A 24,291-nucleotide genomic window follows, 5' to 3' on the forward strand; every position below is an offset into this window, starting at 1 on the left:
GTGGTCCTGCGAACCCCGCTTCAGTCGTCCCTGAGCGGGGAGTTCTCAGGGACCCCCACATCTGCAGTGTGGACAGTCTACACTGTGAAAGCCTTTCCTGGCCTGACCCTCACCTCTGCCTCCCTGTGCCTTCCACTCACTGCTTCCTATTCTCCCCTTGAACACGTTCCCTCAGGGTCCTCCTCTTCAACCTCAAGGAAAGTTCTAAGGATTCGAAAACAGCGGAGGGGCAGTCCCGATGAGGTTTTCCAGCAGTCTGACGTATGGCCGTTTCTCTTTTCCTGCAGCAAAACCAGAAATCCTGACTCATGAAAGTCTCGTGAGCGGTATGCTCCAGTGTGTGGTAGCAGGATTCCCAGAGCCCACGGTAGACTGGTATTTTTGTCCAGGAACCGAGCAGAGGTGAGAGGATTATTTTGGCTACTACTTGACATGCGTGAGGGAGGGACTGCAATGTAGTTGCATGTTAGATAGGTTTTCAGGGTTTTTTTTTTAAGCTTTGTTTGATTATATTTTTTTCCTATCCATGTGGCTTTTTAGGGGGCATAATTGCTGTATTTTTCGTGGTAGACATTAATTTTGTTTGCTGAAAAATGATTACTGAGTGACTTCTCTATTTTGGTGCTTATCTTCTGGATTTATCGTGCAATTTCTAGCCTGCAGGTAGATAAAGCAATTTTCCAGGACAGAGTAATTAGATTTCCATTCTATACACAGGAGGCAATGTGTGTGGGAAATGTGGCTGTAGTTATCATGAAAAAAAAATTACCCCAGAAGTTAATTGCCAAGTTACCAAAAAGTAATGATCATGCAGTTACAACATACATACGGCATTTGTAAGCTCCGTGTTTTTAAAAGGTTTTCTCCTTGATGAGGCGCCCGGCCCCTGAGCAGAACACATCTGGCATTGTGCTGCCTCTCTCTCCCAATCTGCACTTAAGCCTTAAATTGTCCTTTCGCATTACCTGAAGATGAAAATGGGGTCACCCTGGCTGTTTTTATCCATCAAATGCTATTTTGTGCTCAGCCTTGAAAAGCCCAGTGTAACATCACAATTGAATAGTCAGGATAATAATAGAAATTTTATTTTTCGCAGAATAGTCCTTTCGATCACAATAAGTTGGAAGGGGTTACGTGGGATTGTTGTTTTCAGCGGTGTTTTAGTGGAATGTTTCCTTTGGGGAACGGTATGAAGGACTCGAGACCCCTGGAAAAGCCCCCACCGTGCAAACAACCCCAGCAGTTAGACTGTTGTCCACACAGCAAATACTTAAGGAGCGCCAGCTGTATGCTAGACGCTGGTCTAGTGAGCAAAACGCAGCTGAGTCGCTGCTTTGTGAGTTTATATCTAATGGGTAGAGGCGAGCAAAAGATGAAATAAACAGTTAAGTGCTAACAAGGAAAATAAAGTGAGGTAAGGGAATAGAAAAGTGTTAGGTATATGGGGGACGTAATTTAAAATGGGGTCCTCTGGGTCCAGCCCCTGATGGGCTTTGCCACCTGGAGTACAAGCGAGCGGTCCAGCCTCTGTCTCCCTCCGTAAAACCTGGCGCAGGATCTCGGCTGCTGGCGTGTTGGGGGCCGCCCTGTCTTCATCCTTGTGGACTTGAACTCTTTCCTCCTCTAGGCTCTTTTCTTACCCTCATGTACCCTTTCACAGTTAACTCGATCAAGGTCTACCGTGTGCCGGCCATCTTTTCTTTCCTTCATTTCCAGCCCTTTCAGTTACCCTTTAAAGTGGGTCTTACCATCCCCATCTTCTAGGCGCAGAAACTGAGTCCTGGAGAGTTTTACGTATCTGGTCCACAGAACAGGTGTTTGAATCAGGATTCAAACTCCTATCTCACTCCCTGTTTCTTCTTTTCCGCCATGCCCTTCTTGCTCACGGGCACCAGGAAAGTGCCCATTCGTGCTCACACTCTTGGTTTTTAAAAGGAAATTTCTGATTAGGACCCGCTATCTTGGTTGTAGAGGTGAGCCAGATCCAGTGTGTTTGACTGATGGACTGGTTTTCTTAGAGTAAATCCGGGTGGTTCTTTTCTTCCCCCTAGATGTTCCGCTCCTGTTGGGCCAATGGACGTGCAGATGCAAAACTCATCTGTAGCACCGTCTGGAAAACTCGTGGTTCAGAGCTCCATTGATTACAGTGCATTCAAGCACAACGGCACGGTCGAGTGTAGGGCTTACAACAATGTGGGCAGGAGTTCTGCCTTTTTTAACTTTGCATTTAAAGGTAACAGCAAAGGTATATTTCTTTTTAATCCAATTTTAAGGGGATGTTTAGGCTCTGCCTACCATATCAATCATGATTTTAAGTCCATTCCATCAGTGGCCATGTCATTCTGGTAATTTCTACATTGTCCCATGCTGTCATCAAACTCACTAAGTTTCATTCTGTACTAGCTCGTTAATAACATGTATGCAGTGATTTTAACCATATATGTATATATTTACGTGTGTGTGCACGTATGTATGTATGCATGCACGCGTGTGTGTATGTATATATAGTGAATTATATATTTCCAGTCGTTTTCATTGAAAAAAAGGATAGAGAAAGTAGGGAGGTATATTTGCCTTATAGCCAAATAAAAACCAGATTTAGGGCAATTTAAAAATTTAAATTTAAAATTTTAGTTATCGAAAATCATGTATTTTGACACACTGCCGAACACTATATCAGAAAGTTAACACTGCCTTTTATGAAGTGATGTCAGTGAGCCATTTCTTTAATGTCTGTAAAATTTAATTCATGAGGGACTACCTCTCCTAACATAAGTTAAATGATCCTTGTGGATAAATTGATGAATTGGTATGAAGTTAGAAGACAAAGAAACTGGGCACCTACATATGTAGGGCTTAGTTTCTGTTTTCCCAAGTTGGCAAAGATGTGTGCCAATAAGCGGTATACTTTCAGTTTTTGAGTAATGAGGGGAAGAATCTTACATTGTTCTTCGTCACAAATTTTCTTCCTCAGATAGGCAGTGGAAAGGACACTTTAAAAATGTTTTCTTGGTTGTAAAAGAAATTCTTGCTCAGTATGCAAAATCTGGAAAATACAGGAAAGCATAACGAAGAAAATATAAGCCACCCATAAAGGAAACCTCTTAAAGTTGTCGAAGGCAGGAAGTAGGAAGTTCATTCATATGTTGCTTTGTGTTGACAAAACAGCATAAAATTAGTCTCGTGCTACAGAAATCTCCGTTTCCACAGTAGTCTGGGTTAAAGTTGTTATTTCAAAAGATTCCTTTGAACAAGAGTAAAGTAGTATTAGCAAGGCAAGGAGCTGATGAGATGCCCTTGGCTTTGAATCCTGCTTGGGCTGTGAGATGGGGGGTGGGGAGTTTGGGGTTAGGTGGTTTGGTGCTAATAGGTTGTGATGCCACGTTCCCCTTTTATTTTAGAACAAATCCACCCCCACACCCTGTTCACACCTTTGCTGATTGGTTTTGTGATCGCAGCTGGTATGATGTGCATTATCGTGATGATTCTTACCTACAAATATTTGCAGGTAATCATTCATTTGTTCTCTACCCTAAGGGCTGTAATGATTGAAATATTAATCATTAAAAGATGATGTGTCTCTCCCTTTCTCCCCCAACCAGAAACCCATGTATGAAGTGCAGTGGAAGGTTGTTGAGGAGATAAATGGAAACAATTACGTTTACATAGACCCGACACAGCTTCCTTATGATCATAAATGGGAGTTCCCCAGAAACAGGCTGAGTTTTGGTCAGTATGAAAACGGGCTTTCCATGTCACCTTTTTGTGTACACGTAACAGTGACTTTAGGGAACCCCATTAGCTTCCTTTGTTCCGTTCCACCTGAGACAATAAGTATTTTCTGTGACATTTCACCACCTTTGATAGATGTTGCGTAAAGCACATTATAGAGAAATGTCTCTAGACAGTCTTGTCCTTAATTCCTTAACAAGTCCTTAATTGCTGACTTTGAAATTACCCAGGTGATCCTTTGGTCCCACCACCACCACTTACTGTCTTCTCTTCCTTTCTGCAGGGAAGACTTTGGGTGCCGGTGCCTTCGGGAAGGTGGTTGAGGCCACTGCGTACGGCCTCATTAAGTCGGATGCGGCCATGACTGTTGCCGTCAAGATGCTCAAACGTACGTTTCTGCAGGCCCTGCACGCCCTCGACATTGGCTTGCCAGATAATGCTCTGTGCTAAGATGAAACCTTTTTCTAATTTTAGCAAGTGCCCATTTAACCGAACGAGAAGCCCTAATGTCTGAGCTCAAAGTCTTGAGTTACCTCGGGAATCACATGAATATTGTGAATCTTCTTGGAGCATGCACCGTTGGAGGTAAGGCCATGACCAAAATTCACTTTTATTATCTTTCAAATTATCAAAAGAGGGGAGATTTTAATACAGTTTTGACAATGGTTGATTATATCCTCTTGCCTGATTTTTACCTGGGTTGTTACCTCTTGCAGATTTCACACCCCTGCCCCGACAAGCTGTCGTTCTTAAGAATTTGTATTTTAATTTTATCATTATGGGGTGGGACAGCCCAGGACTTACTCTAGTTACTGTCGTGGACATTGCGTCGACATTGACCTCTTGAGTATCTAGAGAAGTCTCCTCTCATCCAGAAAGCTTTTCTTTTATCTTGCAAGCTTGATATTTTGCTTGCATCATATTCAGTCACGGAAGGGTTACTATTCATTTGCATACCATAATTAAAGTTAGACTTTGAAGCCTACCCGTTCTCAAATACTCACCAAAGGAGGCAAACACTTCACTTCTGTAAAAAAGTAAATTTCCAGTTCGAAGCAGTTCTGAAGTAGAGCCTTCCATCAAGGATGTCTGTGATGTTTCCAGAAAACATTTTGGCACAAAGATGGGTAACATGAGCTCTTCCTCAAGATGTGCCGAGACTCACGGTCAAGTTGACGGCTTATAGAATTTCTTAAAACAGCCCCCATACACATGGCTTCCCCATCATGACTTGTTCGTGAAAGTTTCTGCCCAAGTCCGTTCGTTGCCTGTGAACTTCAGAGCGACAGCGTGAGGCATAGTCACCACACGGAAAACCCTGGCGACCGGTCGCGCTCAGGAGGCAGGCGATGCCCTGCCACTCAGTGCTCCCCGGCTCTCCAAGCTCGTCCAGCTGGCCGTTCCGTGCCGTCGGATATCCGGTTACGCCGCACTTCGGGTCCTTCGTCATTTGCATAATAACATGAGGGGGCGTGAAGCCCCGCTACAGACAGAAAGGACTCAAAGGATTCATGCAGGAAATTTGTAATAGTGGAACGTGGAGAGCAATGACTCCTGTGTGTGTCACCGGCAGTCATGCTGGGCGCCGAGCGCTGCGTCGCTTAGCAGGTCAGCTACGAGGGACTGACTTGCGGAGTTGTGCTCCACGGAATGCTGGGTTTCGCTGAGCCTACTAGGGGTAGTCTTAGCAGTGAACCGGACGACCATGGTCATCATCACCCCTGCGTGTGTTTAGGGTGGCGGGATCGTTTACATAGCTCACCTCCTTTTAACCTTCTCTTACATGCCTGTAGGGCCCACCCTGGTCATTACTGAATATTGTTGCTATGGTGATCTTTTGAATTTTTTGCGAAGAAAACGTGATTCATTTATTTGCTCGAAGCAGGAAGATCACGCTGAAGTGGCACTTTATAAGAACCTTCTGCATTCAAAGGAGTCTTCCTGGTAAGACTGATTTACATAAATAGCTGTTGACGGGCGCTTCGTGGGGTCAGAAGGGTTTGCAATCAAGGCTGATTCTTCAAACAAATGAACAGAGGTACTTCGAGGCGCCAGATCAGAATTATTAAATCATTTGGATGTCATCAACAGTTTAGAAAGTTCGAGTCGTGTTTGTAAAGATTTAAGTAGTGTTAAAACTTAGATTTTTATTGATTTTTTTTAATGCATCTTTAGTTGTTGTTTTTTTTTTTTCCAAAGCATTAGTTCTGTTCAGTGGAATGAATTCTCTACCTGTTTCTCTTATCATGGCTCTATCCTTGTGTGTCATTTCATTTATTCTGTTGGGCTTGGTACTATATACGTCTCTACAGTGAGACGCTGCTTATAGAGAAAATGCTAAAGCCTGTCAAGGTGTCTCGGTAATTTCTTGAAAACCTTTAACGGAGTGGCAGAAGAGCTCTGAACATATCTCTGCACATAGGTTTCTCATCGTCTACCTCTGAATATTCACCTTATTTCTGTATACCTTGCCCTTTTTTTTTAAACTCATCATGCTATAAAAAGGCACAATGACTCTAGCACATTTTTTAAAATCCTGTACCTTATTTTCATAGCTTCCATCTTTAATATTGCTCTGAATTTGAATGATGTATAAAGAGCTTCAGATTCCTTCAAGAACAATTAGTGTGGCTTACAACCAGAATAGCGTTCTTCTTCTCTGCCATACCTTGCCTGTTCTTGCCAAAGGTTGAGATCCACCATTGAGGAAGATTTCCTAGATTCACCCAGCCCAACAGAAACCATATTCATCGTGCCCAGTTCCTTATACTTTATATTTTGGAATCATGGGGTGGATTTCTCCTGTCCTTTTTATTCATTCTGTCCCCTATATTTTGAGATGGCAAGACTTTGTTTCTTAAACTGAGCTCCAAGCCCTCAAGAAGACCTCCGCAACTATTACGGATGGGCAGTTATGTCTTAAAGCCCTGGCTAAAGTTTTAAACCCCAGGTGAAGCCTTTTTATTTTCCTTTTTTTTGGTCCCGTAGACTTGAGTCGTGTCATGTGGTTGTAAAATACAGAACAGACCACCTTTTGTTAGTTTCTCCAGAGCATATGCTCTTTGTAGGAGTAAATGAGCCACTTTGCCTTATTTCTAAAACCTTGGCCCCATATCTGTTTCTCAACTTTCTGAAATAATGGCCCAAATTGTTCAATCCTTTGTGGTGTTCTTTGTGCTTTGGGATCCCATATGGAACTGGAACCACCAGCATACTCCGAAGGAGATTGTTGTCATCGTGTTTCTATGCTAATCAGAAGCAGGAAGTACTAGAAATCTTGAAGACTTTCCAGCCAAATGTTGCAGATTCAAGAGGTCCAGATGGTTCAGAAAATCATCCAAATTATTGGTGTTTATCTGAACTAAACTTGGTTTTTTCAAACCTTCTTCCATCAGTCGCTATATGTTAACGATCCCTGCCTTCCCCCCATCACACATCTCAGAAGCTCTTGTTCTTTGTGTCTGTCTGGTCTCTTTCATCTTGTCTCTTGGGGCTAATTTAGAGAGTTTGAGGGAATGGGGGATAATGTTTTTGGCTCTTTGTTTCCCATTAAATCCCTGGTGTCAAGAGATGGGAAATTTCTAACCTAAGCCCCAACTATGATTGAACACAAAAATACGGTCTCAGTCCTGGGCATTGGACCCTAATGTTGAATATTAAAAACTCCTACGAACAAGATCTTCTTGATTCACACTTGGCAATACTTTCTTTGAGCAGAATCAGCCTCTTATATAAAAAAGGCAATGGGGAGACAGAGCCTGCCCCATGGGTACTCCCCCCTTTCCCGTTTCATTCAGTCCTGATTTGATGGATGGATATTTCATCTCTCACAGCAATGATAGTACTAATGAATACATGGACATGAAACCCGGAGTTTCTTATGTTGTGCCAACCAAGGCAGACAAAAGGAGATCGGCGAGAATAGGTGGGTACCTATCAAACAATAAAAACAACTTCATTTACACAGGATTTCTCATACCGCTGTGCAATATACTGACATGCCCTGTAGTGGACGGGTTCTGCTTTCCAGTAGGGCCCAGTGGCAGTTGAGGGTTCCAAGTGGGTATTGGGGTCAGAGCCTTTGTGACTGTATAGGAGCCTCTCGCTGGTAGATGAAAATATATGTGTATCAGATATGTATTTTGCATATCAAAATATATCATAGATATTTTATGTATCAAAAAATTGAAGATTTTTATATTTATCCACCATCTTTGTCCCCGGAAGCCTCAGATCATGGTGATTAGCTTTGTGCCTGGGCACTTACCTTTCCTCAGTGCCGGGCAGGTGACTTGCCTGCATAGTCACATCAGTTCCTTCATTACCAGTCTTTGGTATCCTTGTCGTCACTGTCTTCTGTTTTCCGCACTCTGAGGTTTAATTGCTAAGGATGCCCTTCTCCTAACAGGCTCATACATAGAAAGAGATGTGACTCCCGCCATCATGGAAGATGATGAGTTGGCTCTAGACCTGGAGGACTTGCTGAGCTTTTCTTACCAGGTGGCCAAGGGCATGGCCTTCCTCGCCTCAAAGAATGTGAGTGGGTGTGGTTCTCGGAGGAGAGCCCCCTCCCCCCAACCCCAACCCCAACAGAGCATTTTAGAGCCCTAGTTAGAATGCACAGTGTCATTTGGAAATGTGGTAACCCAAAACAGAGGAAATTTAGTTTCTTCATGTTCCAACTGCTGTCTCTTTGGAATTCCTATTCTCATTTATAAGCTTTTAAAGTGCAAGCCTGTCTAAATGAGCTTTCTATGAATATTTTTTTTATGCAGCGAATTCATTTAAAAATTTTGGCTTTCAGGATACAGGGGCTGCTCTTAGAAAATAGAGAATGATTTCATCAGCAAAAGGAGGGGGTGTCTCGTAGTTGCGGTGCTTGGTGAAGCACGTGCTTGTGTTTTATTGGGGTTAGACCTCAGTTATTGTATGGGTTCATGAAGCATAGGGGAATAAGGAACCAGAGAATAATAAGCGTTTGGGGAAAAGATAGGGATGGTGGGAAGAGAATGATGGAACCAAAGCAAGGAACAGTCTCTGGAAGGGTGGGAGGAATTCCCTAGCAAACAGGACTAACAGACTAGCAGGAGGTAACAGATCCTACCCTTAAGTGTCATTGGTGACATTTCCAAACAATTACCAAACTGAAAGAGTATGATATAGGATGGCTGAAATAAAGAGCCTCTTCCCCGTGTCCTTGGGAGACATCAAATTGGAGTTGCAAAGACATTTTTTAAAAACTCTATAAAAGGACATTCAAAGAGAAGCATGCAAAATGAGTTTTCGGTTTAAAAAGTATGATAGGACTATTTATAATGTATTTTCCTATGAATGAAAGCAGTCCTAAGGAGAAAAAAAAATTTTTATTCGAGTTGGTTTGGAAAGCGATTATCGTAATTAAGGTCCTAACGATGTGAAACGCAAATTTTGAACATCATTCAAAGCATAATTTAGATCTTTATTTTTGCTGCACCGAGTCTTTTCGATGCAAAGCCAAGGTACTGGATCCGTGTTGCGGAGCAGCATTCTAGTGTTGAACATTGTTTTCGTTCTTGAAGAGTTTAAAATAAATTTAAGTGGTTTTCTTTTCTCTCCCACTCTCCTAATAGTGTATTCACAGAGACTTGGCTGCTAGAAATATCCTCCTTACTCATGGTCGAATCACAAAGATTTGTGATTTTGGTCTAGCCAGAGACATCAAGAATGATTCTAATTATGTGGTCAAAGGAAACGTGAGTACCCACTCTCTGCTTGACAGTCCAGCGAAGGATTTTAGTTCCAAGTTTTTCTAAGAATTGCCTTTTATGAGTTTCCTAATGCAAATCCTACCTTTGAGATATCATGCATTTTAGCAGTCAAATTAAGTGTACTTCAGCAAAATTTGCATGGTATGCTGAACATTACTACAACTAACATTCCGATAATAGAATTCCTAATTCTAATTGTGTAATTATGGGGCATGTGAAAGAAACAGAAATAGCCTTAATTTTCATTATAGCCTGAGAATAGCAATGAACTCTATTTTGTTCAAGTGAAACAAATGTGGGCCTGAAGGTCACAGCAGGGGCATTTTATTTGGAGATTGACATGCTATGTGAAAAAGATGAAAATCTAAGATAATGTTCAGAATTAGGTATGTAGAATGTTGGCTCTTATAATCAATAGAGAGCATATTAAATAGGTTCATAAGTAATAATGGGGTTAGAGAACATAGTGATTTTATTTCAGAGTGCTTTATTTCCTTGCCAGTGCTCACTGTATCATCAGAACAACCCCCTGCCATGTCTTCACATTTTCAGAGTTGGAGAAACTAAAGCTTAGTATATTTTATGTATTTTAGTAATAAACATCACTCATTCGGCAATGACGCAGGTCAATAAAGGCTGAAACCAGAGCCCATGATCTCCGAAGCAGCATCCCACTAGTATGGGAAGCCATATAGTCCTGTGTAGATATTCGTCGACGTCTCTTTGCCCAGTCCCATTTCCCCAGTCCGGATTTGTTCCTGGAGGTGGCTATTTGTGTGCCTTATGATAATGTAATATTTTCTCCTCCACCACCATGGCATCTCTATGGGTAGGCTGTACTTAACTTGGTTTTGTCGAAATGTTGCTGGCTTTACTTCCTGACCAAACCATATATTTCTTTCCTTTTTTTTTAAGAGTATTTATTTATTTGAGAGAGAGAGCAAGAGCAGTGGGGAGGGGCAGAGGGAGAGGGAGAAGCAGACTCCCCGCTGAACAAGGAGCCCAATGTGGGACTCAATCCCAGGACCCTGGGATCATGACCCGAGCCAAAGAGACACTTAAACAACTGAGCCACCCAGGAGTCCCCTCAAAGCATGTATTTCTAATAAATCTCTTCTAATACTAGATTTCATCATCATGAGGGTTCATAGAACCAAGTCCTCTCTCCATCCTGGTGCACACACTATTGGAGGAAAGAGGAGGTTCCTTATCCGGGCCTTTGAATATCGACAGAAGGGCATGAGGAGGACGGCAGCAGGCTCTGGGCCTAGTCTTGCTGAGTTCGAATTTGGTTCCGTTATTTAGTGGCGGTGGGGTATTTGGCAAGAAATACCCAATGCCTCTCAACCTTGCTTTGTTTCCTGCTCTTGGGAATGAGCCTGTCACCTGCTTCATAAAGTTGTGAGGACGGAATGAGTTCATCTGTGCGACGTGCTTAGGACGGTGCAGCCACACCGCAGCCAGTACAGACCTGTGCTTGGGACTGTCCTTTATCGATGTCTTGACTGGGAATATAAATAATCATGACAGTGGTTATGCCGCCGCTTCTTAATCGCCTGCTACTGGGTAGGGACCTTAGTTGGCAATGAACAAGGATGGGTTAGGGCCCACCAGGCTTCCAGATTGTGGGCTCCAACTCAGGCCCGTTGAGCTAACCAATGACAGATCTCTCTTCACCAGGCTCCCACAACATGTTACCGCCCCCACTTTGTCAGCTTCTCAGAAAGTTCTTCCACTCCACGCAGGTTCTTAGTCATTTTTCTGCCCAGACCCCTGCCGTAGTCTTGTAAGTCCGGTCGGAGCCCTTGTCAAAACGTTGTCTTAAATGCGTAAGATAAAATCTATAGGATTACCAAGAAACGCGGTTAAATTGGAATATAGGTCTCACCCTATTAAGGAGTCAGTTTTTGACGTCGGTACCTGGGCTGCTTTGTTACACAGCATAAGCAGCCTGTTCTGGCCGTGGGTCTAAAAGCGGCTGTAACTTCCAGCGGTGGTGATGCTGTGAAATGTGAGGGGAAGGTGGCTGTCGTTACTGCCGCTGACAGAGGCACAGAAGCTGCCAAGGTTGCTGGGCTTCATTGCCTTCATTCCCACTGAGGGAAATGCTAACCTTCACGTAGAAGTTAGTGAAAACCAGAATGCCATTTTTTCCCCTTCCAAGTTGACAGGCCCCTGAATCCAGGACCCATGCGGTGGAGCTGAGGTTAAGAGCCCCTGTGGGAGCTTTAGCGTAAATTCTGGGAGGGAATACTAGCACGCTTGCTCTCTCGCTTCCTTTCTTTTTTCCTGCTGGCTAAAATAGCTTTAACACAAGGAAAAAATCGTCTACCCAGTTCTCAATCCTAAATGGATTAAGAGAAGGATTGGTGTAGCTTTTTATGGTAGACTAAGATCCAGGAATCCAGAATGTCTGTAAGAGGAATAGTCACGGCAAGTTCGACTCGATTGTGGCGGAAAGGGTTCAGGATGTGAAGTTCAGCTGCTGAATTTAAAGCCCGATCTGCCGCTCGCCACCTTGGAATCGTCATGGCCGCCATAAGCCGCTACTGTTCATTGTGTGCTTGCTGATGCGAGGCAAGTGTTAGAGACGAGTGAGTCAGCAGTGCTGTGCTAAGGACTTCTGCCCACGTGATCTCATTTAACCCACAAAACAGCTCGTGAAATTTGAAGCATTATTTTTGCTTGACAGAAGAACATATTGCGGCTTAATTACAGATACTTATGTGACATTTCCAGTGTATTTGTAAAGGATAGTTTGGGTTTGATATGACAGCAAACCCCAAAGAAAAGTAAAAGAAGTGTGGTGGCAGCAGACGAGGGCTGGTGTAGAACTCCAGGACCAAATTCTTCTACTCTTGCGTTTTCCTCCCATCGCTGGTGCCGCCCTCGTTCCTGGCTCAAGACGGCCTCTAGATAGCCAGCCATCCCAGCCAGAAGGCAGGATGGAGGAGGGACAAGAAGGAAAAGAGCAAAGGGCACATGCCAGCCATGTTTTCAGAAGGCTGTTCTACAGCTGCCGTATCATACTTACCTCTTAGTGGCCAAACGTGAGTCACATGACGACGCTGAGCTGCAAGGAGCTGGGAAATGCAGTTTTTATCGTGAGAGGCCACGTTTCTCCTATTGGGGAAAATGTATTCAGTGGTAACTAACAAATCTCTGTGTTACTCAAGGCCAGTGGTGGAGCCAGATTAGAACCCAAGCGTCTGTCTCTGACATGTGTGCTCTTAACCACCATTCTGTATTGACTCAGTGTTCCCATCTTTTTTTTTTTTTTAAGATTTTATTTATTTATGTGAGAGAGAAATTGAGAGAGCATGAGTGGAACGGGGGTGGGAGCAGAGGGAGAAGCAGACTCTCCATCAAGCAGGGAGCCCCATGTGGGGCTTGATCCCAGGACCCCAAGATCATGACCTGAGCTGAAGGCAGACGCTTAACCGCCTGAGCCACCCAGGTGCCCCTCCATGTCCCCATCTTGAATAGTACCTTGTGACCCACCTATTTGAGAGGTAGGGGAAGTCATCTGGGTCAGAGGGTAAAAGGCTTTTGTGAGGTGGCAGTCACCCTCTCACCCCCACCCCTCAGCAGGAGCCATGGCTGTAGAAATACTTTCTATCCAGTTTTTTTGAGCTGCTTAATTAACATTGCCGAACGTGTTGTGCTTGCGTTACAGGCTCGGCTACCTGTGAAGTGGATGGCACCTGAAAGCATTTTCAACTGTGTGTACACATTTGAAAGTGATGTCTGGTCCTATGGGATTTTTCTGTGGGAGCTGTTCTCTCTAGGTAAAACGCCTTGCCAAAGGCACCTTGGTTAGACAGTGAGCATCTTCTTTAAGGTCTTACCGGCGTCCTGCTTGCTTATTATTAACACTGATTTGCCAACTGTTCGTGCCGCAGGAAGCAGCCCCTACCCCGGGATGCCAGTCGATTCTAAGTTCTACAGGATGATCAAGGAGGGGTTCCGAATGCTCAGCCCTGAGCATGCACCTGCCGAAATGTAAGGGCCGAGATGTTTTCCTGCAGATTGTGCTTCCCCTTTTATTTTCCTTTTCAAAGACAGAAACCTGGGTGTGGGGGGGTTTCACTAGTACAGTCTGAAAGATCAACATCTCCTGGTTCCTTTTTCTGACGTCCTGATCAGAGGTCATTTTTTGTAGCTTATTTCCATCATCTCTTGTCACCAAATAGGCAGAAGGTTTCCGCAGCCTTTCAGAGGTACGGTGTTTTATTTCATGCCCGTGCCGTTCAGTATGCCCAGTTGCACGGCCCTGAGATGATTTTCGAGATGGTCGCATGGCATACGCTGTGAGAAGCCAGGCCAAGGGCGTTGAGGAGTGATGGGAAGTGGCCCTTGCTTTGCAGGTATGACATCATGAAGACTTGCTGGGATGCCGATCCGCTGAAAAGGCCAACGTTCAAGCAGATCGTGCAGCTCATTGAGAAGCAGATTTCAGAGAGCACCAATCATGTGAGTACGCTCAGGCCCCCTCTCGGGTCCAGGTTTCCCTTCTGGGGCTCTGGGAGCTCTGGGACCCAGCCCTTCTCTCCCTGGCTTAGGCAGCATACTGGGCTTTGGGTAGGCAAGGAAAACAATGGAAACAGGTTCTTTCTGCCCGACCCCCGTTCCGAGTGTAAAGACATGAGATGAGGAAGAAAAAGAGGGGAGGGCTTTGCACGCCAAGTGTGCGGGCAGGAGCTTCCATGGATTTGTTGTGTTTCCTCCCCCACCCCAGATGCTGGTCATGGGGTCGGCGCATTCTCCATCTCACGTGCCTGGGCCATTCAGCCTGTGGATGGTTGGGGTAATGTGAACTAGAATAAAAGCATAGAAGAGACAGCTTGTTACGGCAGGGAAATAAGCCTTCTGCTCAAACAGGCATAGTCAGAAAATGGCAGCTAGCTGTCATGCCCACAAGCCATATAGAATGAAGAGCTTTTTGAAGTTGGGAGATCCCTGCCAGTGATTTGAGGAGGTCGGGGTGGGGGGGGGATTCAAAACTCCAACCCATTATTTCTTCTCCTTCTCTTAAGGAAGAATTAGTGATCCTTACTTTAACTCAGATTTTTTCAAGCTGCTTTTCTGATGGGTTGTGTGCTTGGACCTATCCTTTCTAGAGAGGATACCACCGATAGTTCTGGGTTAAAGCTTGGACTTCTGGGTGTCAGAGCATGTTTCAAATTAAACAGCATTTCCCACCCACGTGTTTAGTTCTCAGTGGAAGACCCCTGGGAAGGGCCACCAATTCCCAGCAGATGACATCAGCCATTGGGTGGTAGTTGGCCATAGAAGTTTATAAACCCTTTTAATAGGTTAGATAGTACTTGTTCCTGGATATATCTCAGCAGAAAAGCACTTTTTTTTTTTTTTTTTTTTTTTTTGCCATCATGTCTTATGTGTCAGACGCTGAGGGAAATGAGAGCTAAAACAAAGCTTATGTTTTGTTTTGTCAATATGATTGGGGGTTTTTTGGCCTTGAAAGTCTTGTAAATTTCCTCTCTTTCAAAGAGGCTTTGTAAGTTACTTGGGATCGCGAAGCTGCACATGGTCCCGTCTGTCGCGGTGTTCGTGGTGGGGGCTGGCGTATTCACTGTGGACGTGCCTTCCTCAGATTTACTCCAACCTGGCAAACTGCAGCCCCCGCCAGGAGCGCCCTGCCGTGGACCACTCCGTGCGGATCAACTCTGTGGGCAGCAGCGCGTCTTCCACACAGCCACTGCTGGTGCACGAAGACGTCTGAGGCAGGAGGCGTGCCGGGGGGGGGGGGGGGGTCTCCCCAGCAGGAGTGATCCCTGTTCTTTCGGTCTCTATACTGGTTGTTTTGTTCTTCTTCGGCTTGCATCCTATTCCAGAGTAGTGGACATGCCGCTGTAATCCCATCTTGACACGCACACTTTAGTGGCCCGTGACTTTGGTCACCAGCCACCATCCCGTTGTAAGAGTTCCAACTGCATCTTCTACTCCCATAGCCAGGCAGCGCCCATGAATGAAAATAATAATAATAATAATACACACTTGGAGCAAGGGAGGGTGGGATGGGCTGGACACCCCGAGTCCCTTCCAAGGCTTTTCCAGTTTCTGTTTGAACAGCATGGTTGGTAGTATATTTGAATAAATGGCAGTAGTCGCCTTCGGGCCTCCTAACCATCCATCATGATACGATGATGCAGCAAGAGTAGAAGCTGAAACCTGATCTCTTGATGTGGAAAATGGAATGTTATTAGAACAAAGGGCAGAAGTCTGTGAATATCTGGGCTTAAGAAATGTGGTATTTCATGCTGGGAATGAGACATAGGCCATGGAAAAATGCTCCCCGAGCACGAAGAAGGACGTGCTGCTGTGCGTGAGCCTTTGTTCTACTGACCGGGTTTATAAATAGAGTTTGCTGTCAGGACGCCGAACTGGAGAGAAGCCTCCCCGGCCGCCTTCTGTATATACTCATCTCTACGTTGTACCTGTTCATATATTCGAGGGGGGACAGCCCACCAGAGGTGGTTTCTGGATACGACCCTGGCTCAAGTCTGCTGTGTGTAGAAATAGATGAAGAGCCAGACGGGTTTGAAGGAAACAGTGTTTTCTGTTTTGTTTTTGTTTTTAAAGGAAAAAAAAAAAACCATAATTGCCAAGCACAATCTTAACAAAAATCTCCTTTCGTAGCCTATGAACTTGCTCCACAGAGTCTCCAGAACAAGCCTGCCAGCTTCAGAATGGCATTGGGCTCAGTGGATTTGATGCCATTTGGAAAAGTGACTGATTCACTGCATGACCCCCACGGGAGGGGCAGAACAGGGCTGTTTTCGTTTGGAATTCTTCAGTAGCCAGAAATTAAATTGAGTTTCAGCTGCCTCTGCAGGCGTGTCCTAGACGCTGGGCCAGTACCTATATAAGAGAGAGAGAGAGAGAGAGAGAGAGAGAGTGTGTGTGTGTGTGTGTGTGTGTGTGTGTGTGCGTGCATGTGCTTGTAGGCAGATATTTCGGGGGTATTTTTGCCTTGAGCCCAAGAGGGTCCTTCGTACTCGAGGAGTAGCTTGGCCTTCATCATCAGAACCCTCTTGTTTCTCTTCACCTGGCTGCTGCAGGAGCCTCCCCAGAGCGCACGTAGCATCCACACAGGAAGCAGAGTGCTGAAACTCTGTTTATTTGCAGTCCACTTACACTTCAGCGCCCTGTTCCTACTCAACATACTGTACCCATTCCTTAGACCTGAGGCTACTCCCCCGCTAAAGCATATTTAAATTTTACCCCTTTGGCTGTAGCCCGGAGAGTTCACCTTTCTTTCTATTTTTTTCTTTTTTTTAAAACTCACTGCCCAACTGTCAGAGGTCTTTGTGTGTGCTGCAAGGTGTGTGTGTTGTCTCGCGAGATTCGGGTATGCTGCCTTCACGGTTCCCCCTCCTGGGTCCCTAAGACTACATTTAGAGAACTGTGGTCATTTATCTGGAAGTAACCATTTGCACTGGAGTTCTATACTCTCGCACCTTTCCAAAGGTAACAGGTTTTGGGGTTTTGTTGTTACACGAGAGATCGTCGCTGTTTGCCATCCTTTGTCGGAAAATTTCCTTTGTGTTTCTCTTGACTTTGATTATAGTCAGAAAAGTGGTTGTTAATTGTAGATGTCTAGGTACTTCAGGGGCACTTCGCTGAGAGTTTTGTCTTAGGTATTCTTGAAAGTTTATATTTTTATAATTTTTTTTTTTTACATCGGATGTTTCTTTGCAGTGGCTTAATGTTTGAAATTATTTTATGGCTTTTTTTGTAAATATTGAAATGTAGCAATAATGTCTTTTGAATATTCCCAAGCCCATGAGTCCTTGAAAATATTTTTTATATATACAGTAACTTTATGTGTAAATATGTAAGCGGTGCAAGTTTAAAGGATGTCGGTGTTCCATGTGTTTTTTCCTGTTATGTTGTCCAATTGTTGACAGTTCTGAAGAATTCTAATAAAAATGTACATATAGAAATCAAGTGGAATTTTTTTATTATTTCTTCAAGCTTTAGTGAAACTCAGCTTCAAAGTGTTAAAGTGTATTCACTCCGACGACATTAGAAAGTTTGTTCCTGGTATGCCTAGGATAGAAGCAAGACCATCAGATCACTAGGATTTATATACTTGAAGATTCAACAGATGTTTATTAAGAATTCAGTATGTGGTCTATTTTCTCATTTTATTTTTACAACCCAAGGTCTCCATTTAAACTGGAAAAGAAATAGGAAACATTTTGAGAATACTACATATTGCTATGATTATTATTAGGTTGATTTGGGTGAAATGACCGTTTTTGCAGGCAAAGTGATAGCTAAATAGCAATTTCATGTGGCTCAGTCTAATATAACTGGCACGTTTCCTCGTAAAAGAGATTGTCTAAAAATAAACTGTAAAGTAATCCACAGGGTTGACATGAGGACTCCCGGGAAAGTTGTTTGTGTTCTTGTTGGCTTGGATTTTGAAGAGAGTGTAGCCCATCATGAGATGTTCATGCTCTCCCCTTCAACCATTTATTCTCACTTTGTGATGAGAAAGTACCATCCAGACCAGCGGAACCTGCACAGGGCCTGAAAGACCTCCCCGCTTGAGACAAACAGCAACCCTGAACCACGGAATCCCGTACCAATGAGTTAGGCGCATAAAACACCATCAGTTTTGATTTTCTTTATTGACGTGGCATCTGTACCTGCCGAAAAAGTATCTCCAAAAAGGAAAGGGAAGAGGGGTGAAAGGTGTGACCTTATATAAGGAAGAGGAATCCTTTGCAATCAGGAGGGAATCGTGCGGCCGGGCAAGAGTGAGTGAAAAACACCCACATTTCGGCCAAGCATTTTCCATTATTGTATTACAGACAGGAATGAATGCTAATGGACCACAAAACAAAGAAGTCCTTTCTTTCTGAAGGTTTTCAGTGTCACTGAGACTTTTTCATGTGTGTGAAATCTTGTTAAAAGCAGTCAACGGGCTCTGTATTATTAGCCTGTAGTTAGTTCCCTCACTGGCCCAGCTTTTAATCACAAAGTAGCATCAGGTCCCTGGTGTCCTGGCTCAAACTGGGTTCAGATCTTGGTTCCAGCCTTGTTTCGACCACTTACTGCTGTGTGATACTGGGCACATTGGCCCTTGAAATCTTAGTGTCCGTAATAGCATAATCTGTCTCGATGTACTAACATGAAGCTGTCAAGACCACATTCATATGCCTAATACATAAATAGTGCTCACAAATGGTAGCTTTTTCATGGCTAGTTAGGCTTACTAGGAGCAAAGAAGATGCTCCCGTTCCAGCATGACCCAGTTGGTATCCCATGTGGAACTCTACCGTCAAAATTTGCTTCTAGTTGTCTCTCCTAAATGCAAACAGTATCACACTAGTTTGCTGTGAAACTTGAGTTTGCTATGGAGATTTCAGTATTTTATTAAAAGCCCAACTTTTTTGCCAGGAATTCAGGGCTCCCTATCAAGCCCCCCTTCCTGGCTTCTCTTCCATTACCATAGACGCATAAATATCCCCTATTCTGTCTCTCTGCACCCTTCAGGCTTCACATTGTCTGGTCCCTTCCAATCAGCTTCCACCTTTCAAGACCAGGGAAATGACCTCAATTGGAAGTTGCCTTTCGGTTCCCGTGGCTTTCTGTACCCGTACTACTTCTCCCTCCCCACCCCCACTCCATCCTGTCTTAAGATCAGGTAACATAAAATTACCTGTAAGTGCTAGGATTGCTAGTTTTATCGGTTATCATTTACTTGTTAAAATATTTATCCAAACACTCAGAGGTTAAATTGCTCAAGAGGTTGTGAGAGGTTAAGATTTGCCTAAATTCACTTAGTAAACATGGAGCCTGAATTTGGATCTGGGTCAGAGTCTGTACTTGGGTGGTGGCAAATATCCTGGGTCTGCCCACGCTGGCATCCCCCGCTCCGTGTCCGTGCGACATCACTCACCTATCACACTTTCTCATGGGGCCAAGATGATGCCTTAGAAGTCCCAGTCTTCTCCAGGAAGCCCATGCAAGTCTACTGGAGTTAGCCTAAGGAGAGACCGACCTGTTGCCCTTAGACGATCCCCACGTTTCGGCTTTCTTGAGACACAGGTGATCTCTGTCTCAGACACTCCTGAAGCTCCTGGCACAGTGCTTCATGAGTGATTAATTAATACTTCTGAATGAATAATTAAACATCCCATCAGCATGGAGTAAGGGAGAGCCATCTGGGAAGACATGGGTCCCGGAAAGACAGGAAATCGCAGAAAACACAACTTTTACCCAGAGTGGGACCCGACAAGGCGGATACCATTCTATACTCGCGGGCGGTGAGGCTTTGGGGGGAAGGGGAAAGGGGAACAAGGAAGGTTCTTTGGGGCAGGCTTGTCGAGGCGTGCACAGCTGCTTTGTGGGAACGAGGAGATGAGAAACAGACCAAAGGGGGACTTGGGGGGATGGGGAAGGGTGCGGAGGAAGGGAAAGTGGCAGAAGTTCTCTTTCCTTAGTTGGGATGGGGAAAGGTACTGAAGCTGCCAGCAAGTCCCTGGGCCGGAAGTACAGAAACTACAGATGGGGGACCTCCCCCATCCAGGCTTGATCTCGGGAGAGGGTCGGTGGGGGCAGCACCTGCATGGGGAAACACCTCCCAGGAGGGGTCTTGGGATCAGCTGGGCTGCAGCAGGAAGGACCAGCTGGTCAGCATCTGAGAGAGTTTTGTGAAGGAAGTATTGGTCTTCCGGGGCTGCTGCGAGGAAGTGCTACGTGCTGTGGGGTGTAAACGACAGAGAGGTATTGTACACAGTTCTGGAGGCTAGTTGTCCGAGAACAAGGTGTTGGCAGGGTCGGTTCCTTCGGAGTGCCGGGAGAGAATCTGTCCCATGCCCCTCTCCTAACTTCTGGGGATTTGCTGGCCATCTTAGGCATTCCTTGGCTTGCAGACCTCTGCCTTCTTCAACGGGGTGTTCCCTCTGCGTGAATGTTTGCGTCCACATTCCTCTTTGTATAAGGACAGCAGTCATGTTGGATTTAAGGGCCCGTCCATCCTACTCCCTCATCTTAACTAATTGCATCTGCAATGACTCAATTTCCAATAAGGTCACATTCTGTGGTACTGGGGGTTAGTTACCATTATGACTTCACTCAAACGCTGACCAGCTGGTACTTCCTTCTCTCCAAAGCCTCACCTTGCCCTGCATGCAAGGTGGTTTCTGTTCTTCCTGTTCTCTGATACCCCTTCAGCTCCCGTCCATGGAGAATTTCTTTAGCATTTTTATTGAGGTATAATTAACATATCATAAAACCCACTCATTGTAAGTGTATAATTCAGTGATTTTATTAAATTTATAGAGTTGTCCATCCAACCCTATGATGCAGTTTTAGAACATTGCCATCATCCCCCCATTTCTCTCATATCTGTGTGTAGTTAATAGATACTAAGATAATTTCAATGAATTTCCAATTATTCTTGCCTTGTAAGATGACCCCACACATCGGACCCTCTCACAGCAGCACACACCCATCGAGTCTTTACTACCTGTGTCTGGGATCCTCCTAGGTGTTCTGGTCATATAACCAACAGTGATAATTGATAGGTTACCTTGTTTGGAGAATTATCAGTGATGATGATGACGGTGATAATGATGATGATAACGACTGAATGTCTACCATGGACCTGGATCTATATCGGCTGTTTTACACATATTTCTTTATTGAAGCCTCACATTACCACTAGGAGGTAGCTATTATTTATCTCCATTTGAAGATGAAAAGGCTGGGATGCCTGTGTGGCTCAGTTCGTGAAGCTTCTGCTTTGGCTCGGGTCATGCTCCTGGGGTCCTGGGATCAAGCCCCACATCAGGCTCTCTGCTCAGCGGGGAGTCTGCCTCTCTGCTTCTCCCTCTATCCCTCCTCCTCCCACTCCTGCTCTCTCTCTCAAATAAATAAGTAAATCTTTTTTTTTAAAAAGGTAAAGAAAACTTTGCCTCTCAGAAGCTCACTGTCTTGCCATAAACTTCATGTTTAAGAGAGTGGAGCTGAGAGGCAAGCACTAGTCTGTTTCACCCCCGAATCCCAGGATTTTAAACAGTAATGTCACCAATCTAGTTGGTATACGGGCAAGCCCTTTCTTATCCTCTTCTGGGCTTTGGCGGATCTTTAACCATTTCATTCACCTTCAAAGATGTAAGAAAAGATAAAGAAATCAAATCAAGCACTTTGCTACTCATTACCAACTCTTCTAAATGTTGGTGAGAATGATGGTTGAAGTAAAAAGTAATGTGGGTTCCAGAATTATCTATTGATTTCACAGGTTCATGATCGGTCCACTCCCATATGTAGCATGCGAACTTCCCCATATCCTCCAGGAACATTTTTCCCTTTATGTTTCAAAGAATAGTCTTGTTCATTTGAGCCTCATGAGAAAAACAAAATGTTGGGTTTGCAGAGGGGGTGGGGTCTGAAGTGCAGAGAAGAGCATTAAAGAGAGGTCAAATCAAGAATTTCGGTTCAGTGAGAGTGGGGAGTGAAAATACCACTCTGCCTTTGTTTCAAACAGTTGTTATTGTTGGTTGTAAATTAACAAGCTGTTACCCATATGTCTCCTTCACTGTTGATTCCGCTTTTGTTGGTTAAATGCAGCTTTTATGATGTGGGTTCTTCTGTGAGGGGTTTAACCTCACAAGGGCTGGGTCCTCGGGGTAAATGTTCCTAGTTGAAATAAATGTTCTCGAGTGGTTCGCCAGTGTGTCTCCATCCATGGTTGGCTTTGAAGTGTGCGTGCTTTTTCAAGCACATCAGCAGGACTGTGGTGTATGTTATGAGACTGACCTTTTTCTTTGTGGTCTGTGGCTTAGCAGCCGCTCTTACTCTCTAGCAAATGAAGAATGAGGACAGGCGAAAGGACGTTTTCATGGCTGCCTGTCTCAGGATGTGAGTAAGCATTCTGGGGCTGAACACACTTGTGTCCACACACCAGGCTGCCTGGCCTGAGTGCCAGATCTCCCTTGTGTGGCATCATTTGCCTCTAATAAGAATACATGTTTACTTTTGTGGCGTGTTTGGTATAGAAAACTAGGATGGCTGAACTGACTTTCTCTACTGCTTACCTCTAATATTCCAGTTGGCATTATAATATGATGTGAAAATAGTTTTCACTTGGTGAGCTAAGCAATGAACGACTGCACGAAGTGGCTTCGTTCAGAAGGATACAGGGACCGCAAAGACTCCGTGAAAAGGAATGCTGTCATGGATTTATGTCTGTGTGGACACGGGTGTGAGAAAGGTAGCATATGTGCTCACCGTTAGCGCGCACGCTTACATGGCTCTTCCTCCGTCCTGAGTGCTTTGCATACATCAATGAGTCTGACCCTCTGAACAGCCATATGCAACAGTTCTCATGTTGTGGTTGAGGAAACTAATCGCAGAGAGGTCAGGTAGCTTGACCAAGGCCGTGTAGCTAGTAAGTGGCTGGGGCAGGATTTGAATCCAGGGAGTCGAGCTTCAGAGTTTGGGCTCTGACACTATGTCCAACTACTGCTCTGTAGTTATTGTCCTGTTTTGATCAAGACAGATGACCTGGGTCAGTAAAGGACTTGCATTTTGTCCTGGCCTGTGATCCAAGAAGGGCTCTTCCCATCGTGATCACTAGACAGGAGCTTCCTGTCCTATTGGCCTTCTTTCCTCCCAGGCTGGTGAGCATTTTAGGTAGGAACCTTGCAAAATGAGACGACTTTTTCAGGCAGGGAAAGAGGAAGTCCCCAGGATGAACAGGTGCTCGGAACACATGCTGGTGACCATTTAAGCCAGGTCTCTGAAATGCATAATGTCTAAAGTTGACGGGGAGAGTTGACAATGGTAGAGTGTAAGGCGTTCCAAGCCCACCAGTTGCCCTGCCTGTGCCTCTATATACCATGTAGGTGACACTTCTTTTTCCTTTAAGTGACCATATATTAAATGCTAAGTGCCTAATGCATCATTTCAGCTTATGCTTATAACAGCCCTAGAGGTATGAACTTATCTGCATTACACAGATGAGGAAGATGAAGAGGGAGATGAAGCAAATTTTATTTGACCCCAAAGTCCCTCTCAATGGAATTAGAAATTTTCAACTTCTTTTGTTGCTGCCTCTGCTGCAGCCCAAGTTATGTGAAAATCCCCAAAACAGTGGAAGTGGGGTCCCAGAAGTCCGCCTGCCAGGCTCTTCTCCCCCGTCCTACAGCTACCCCCAGACACTCTCATCTTACACAGACCACATGTGGGAAACCACTGAAAGTCCCCCACGGCTCAGCAGCTTAAATCCCATCCCACCTGCTGTGGTTGACTGTAGCTCATGCCTCCTCTTGCTGGAAGACTTCCAGGCCTGCAGCGCTTTGGGGGCGGGCCCCAGCCACCTAACCACAGACTCCCCTTTTGACTTAACAGGGAGATGGGGAAGGAAGTACACCTTCCTTGTCTGCAATTTTTCCAGACTTCTCCAGTACTGATTTGTTTCCAAATTTCGTTTTATCTTGTATGTCATATGCTATTATTTTGAAAAGATTGAACTGTTAGTCCCCCTTAGGTAATCCATGATAACTTGGTATGGTTCCTTCCATATGTATAGATATATATTCCTGTTATTTAAAGAAATGGGAATAGAGGCACCTGGGCGGCTTTGTCGGTTGAGCATCTGATTTTTGGTTTCAGCTCAGGTCATGATCTTAGGGTCATGGGATTGAGCCCCATGTGGGGCTCCATGCTCAGTGGGGAGTCTGCTTCTCCCTCTCCTTCTGCCCTTATCCCCCCACTCTTTTTTTTAATTTTTTAAATCTTTAAAATCTAAATCTTCAAAAATTAAGAAGGA

The 24,291-nt window shown here is 44.6% G+C and overlaps 1 protein-coding gene across 5 annotated transcripts in view; it reads left to right on the top strand.

Annotated features, from left to right (window-relative positions):
* KIT (KIT proto-oncogene, receptor tyrosine kinase) overlaps positions 1 to 17,446 on the top strand; it is an 81,266-nt gene extending 63,820 nt beyond the window's left edge. For 2 of the 5 annotated variants that reach the window (XM_026508909.4, XM_026508910.4), the window contains exons 8-21: positions 288 to 402; positions 2,052 to 2,245; positions 3,402 to 3,508; positions 3,603 to 3,729; positions 4,016 to 4,120; positions 4,207 to 4,317; positions 5,526 to 5,676; positions 7,566 to 7,657; positions 8,141 to 8,268; positions 9,342 to 9,464; positions 13,156 to 13,267; positions 13,382 to 13,481; positions 13,847 to 13,952; positions 15,094 to 17,446. In XM_026508909.4, the coding sequence (XP_026364694.3) occupies positions 288 to 402; positions 2,052 to 2,245; positions 3,402 to 3,508; positions 3,603 to 3,729; positions 4,016 to 4,120; positions 4,207 to 4,317; positions 5,526 to 5,676; positions 7,566 to 7,657; positions 8,141 to 8,268; positions 9,342 to 9,464; positions 13,156 to 13,267; positions 13,382 to 13,481; positions 13,847 to 13,952; positions 15,094 to 15,222 (1,700 nt within the window). In that variant the 3' untranslated portion in view covers positions 15,223 to 17,446. Of the gene's footprint in view, positions 1 to 287; positions 403 to 2,051; positions 2,246 to 3,401; positions 3,509 to 3,602; positions 3,730 to 4,015; positions 4,121 to 4,206; positions 4,318 to 5,525; positions 5,677 to 7,565; positions 7,658 to 8,140; positions 8,269 to 9,341; positions 12,758 to 13,155; positions 13,268 to 13,381; positions 13,482 to 13,846; positions 13,953 to 15,093 lie in introns of those variants that run through there. The other 3 variants (XM_026508906.4, XM_026508911.4, XM_057309707.1) reach the window with 2 other exon arrangements.
* The last annotated feature ends 6,845 nt before the right edge of the window (positions 17,447 to 24,291 follow it).

The sequence above is a fragment of the Ursus arctos genome, unplaced genomic scaffold (genome assembly GCF_023065955.2).
Source record: "Ursus arctos isolate Adak ecotype North America unplaced genomic scaffold, UrsArc2.0 scaffold_9, whole genome shotgun sequence".
NCBI classification, from domain to species: domain Eukaryota; kingdom Metazoa; phylum Chordata; class Mammalia; order Carnivora; family Ursidae; genus Ursus; species Ursus arctos.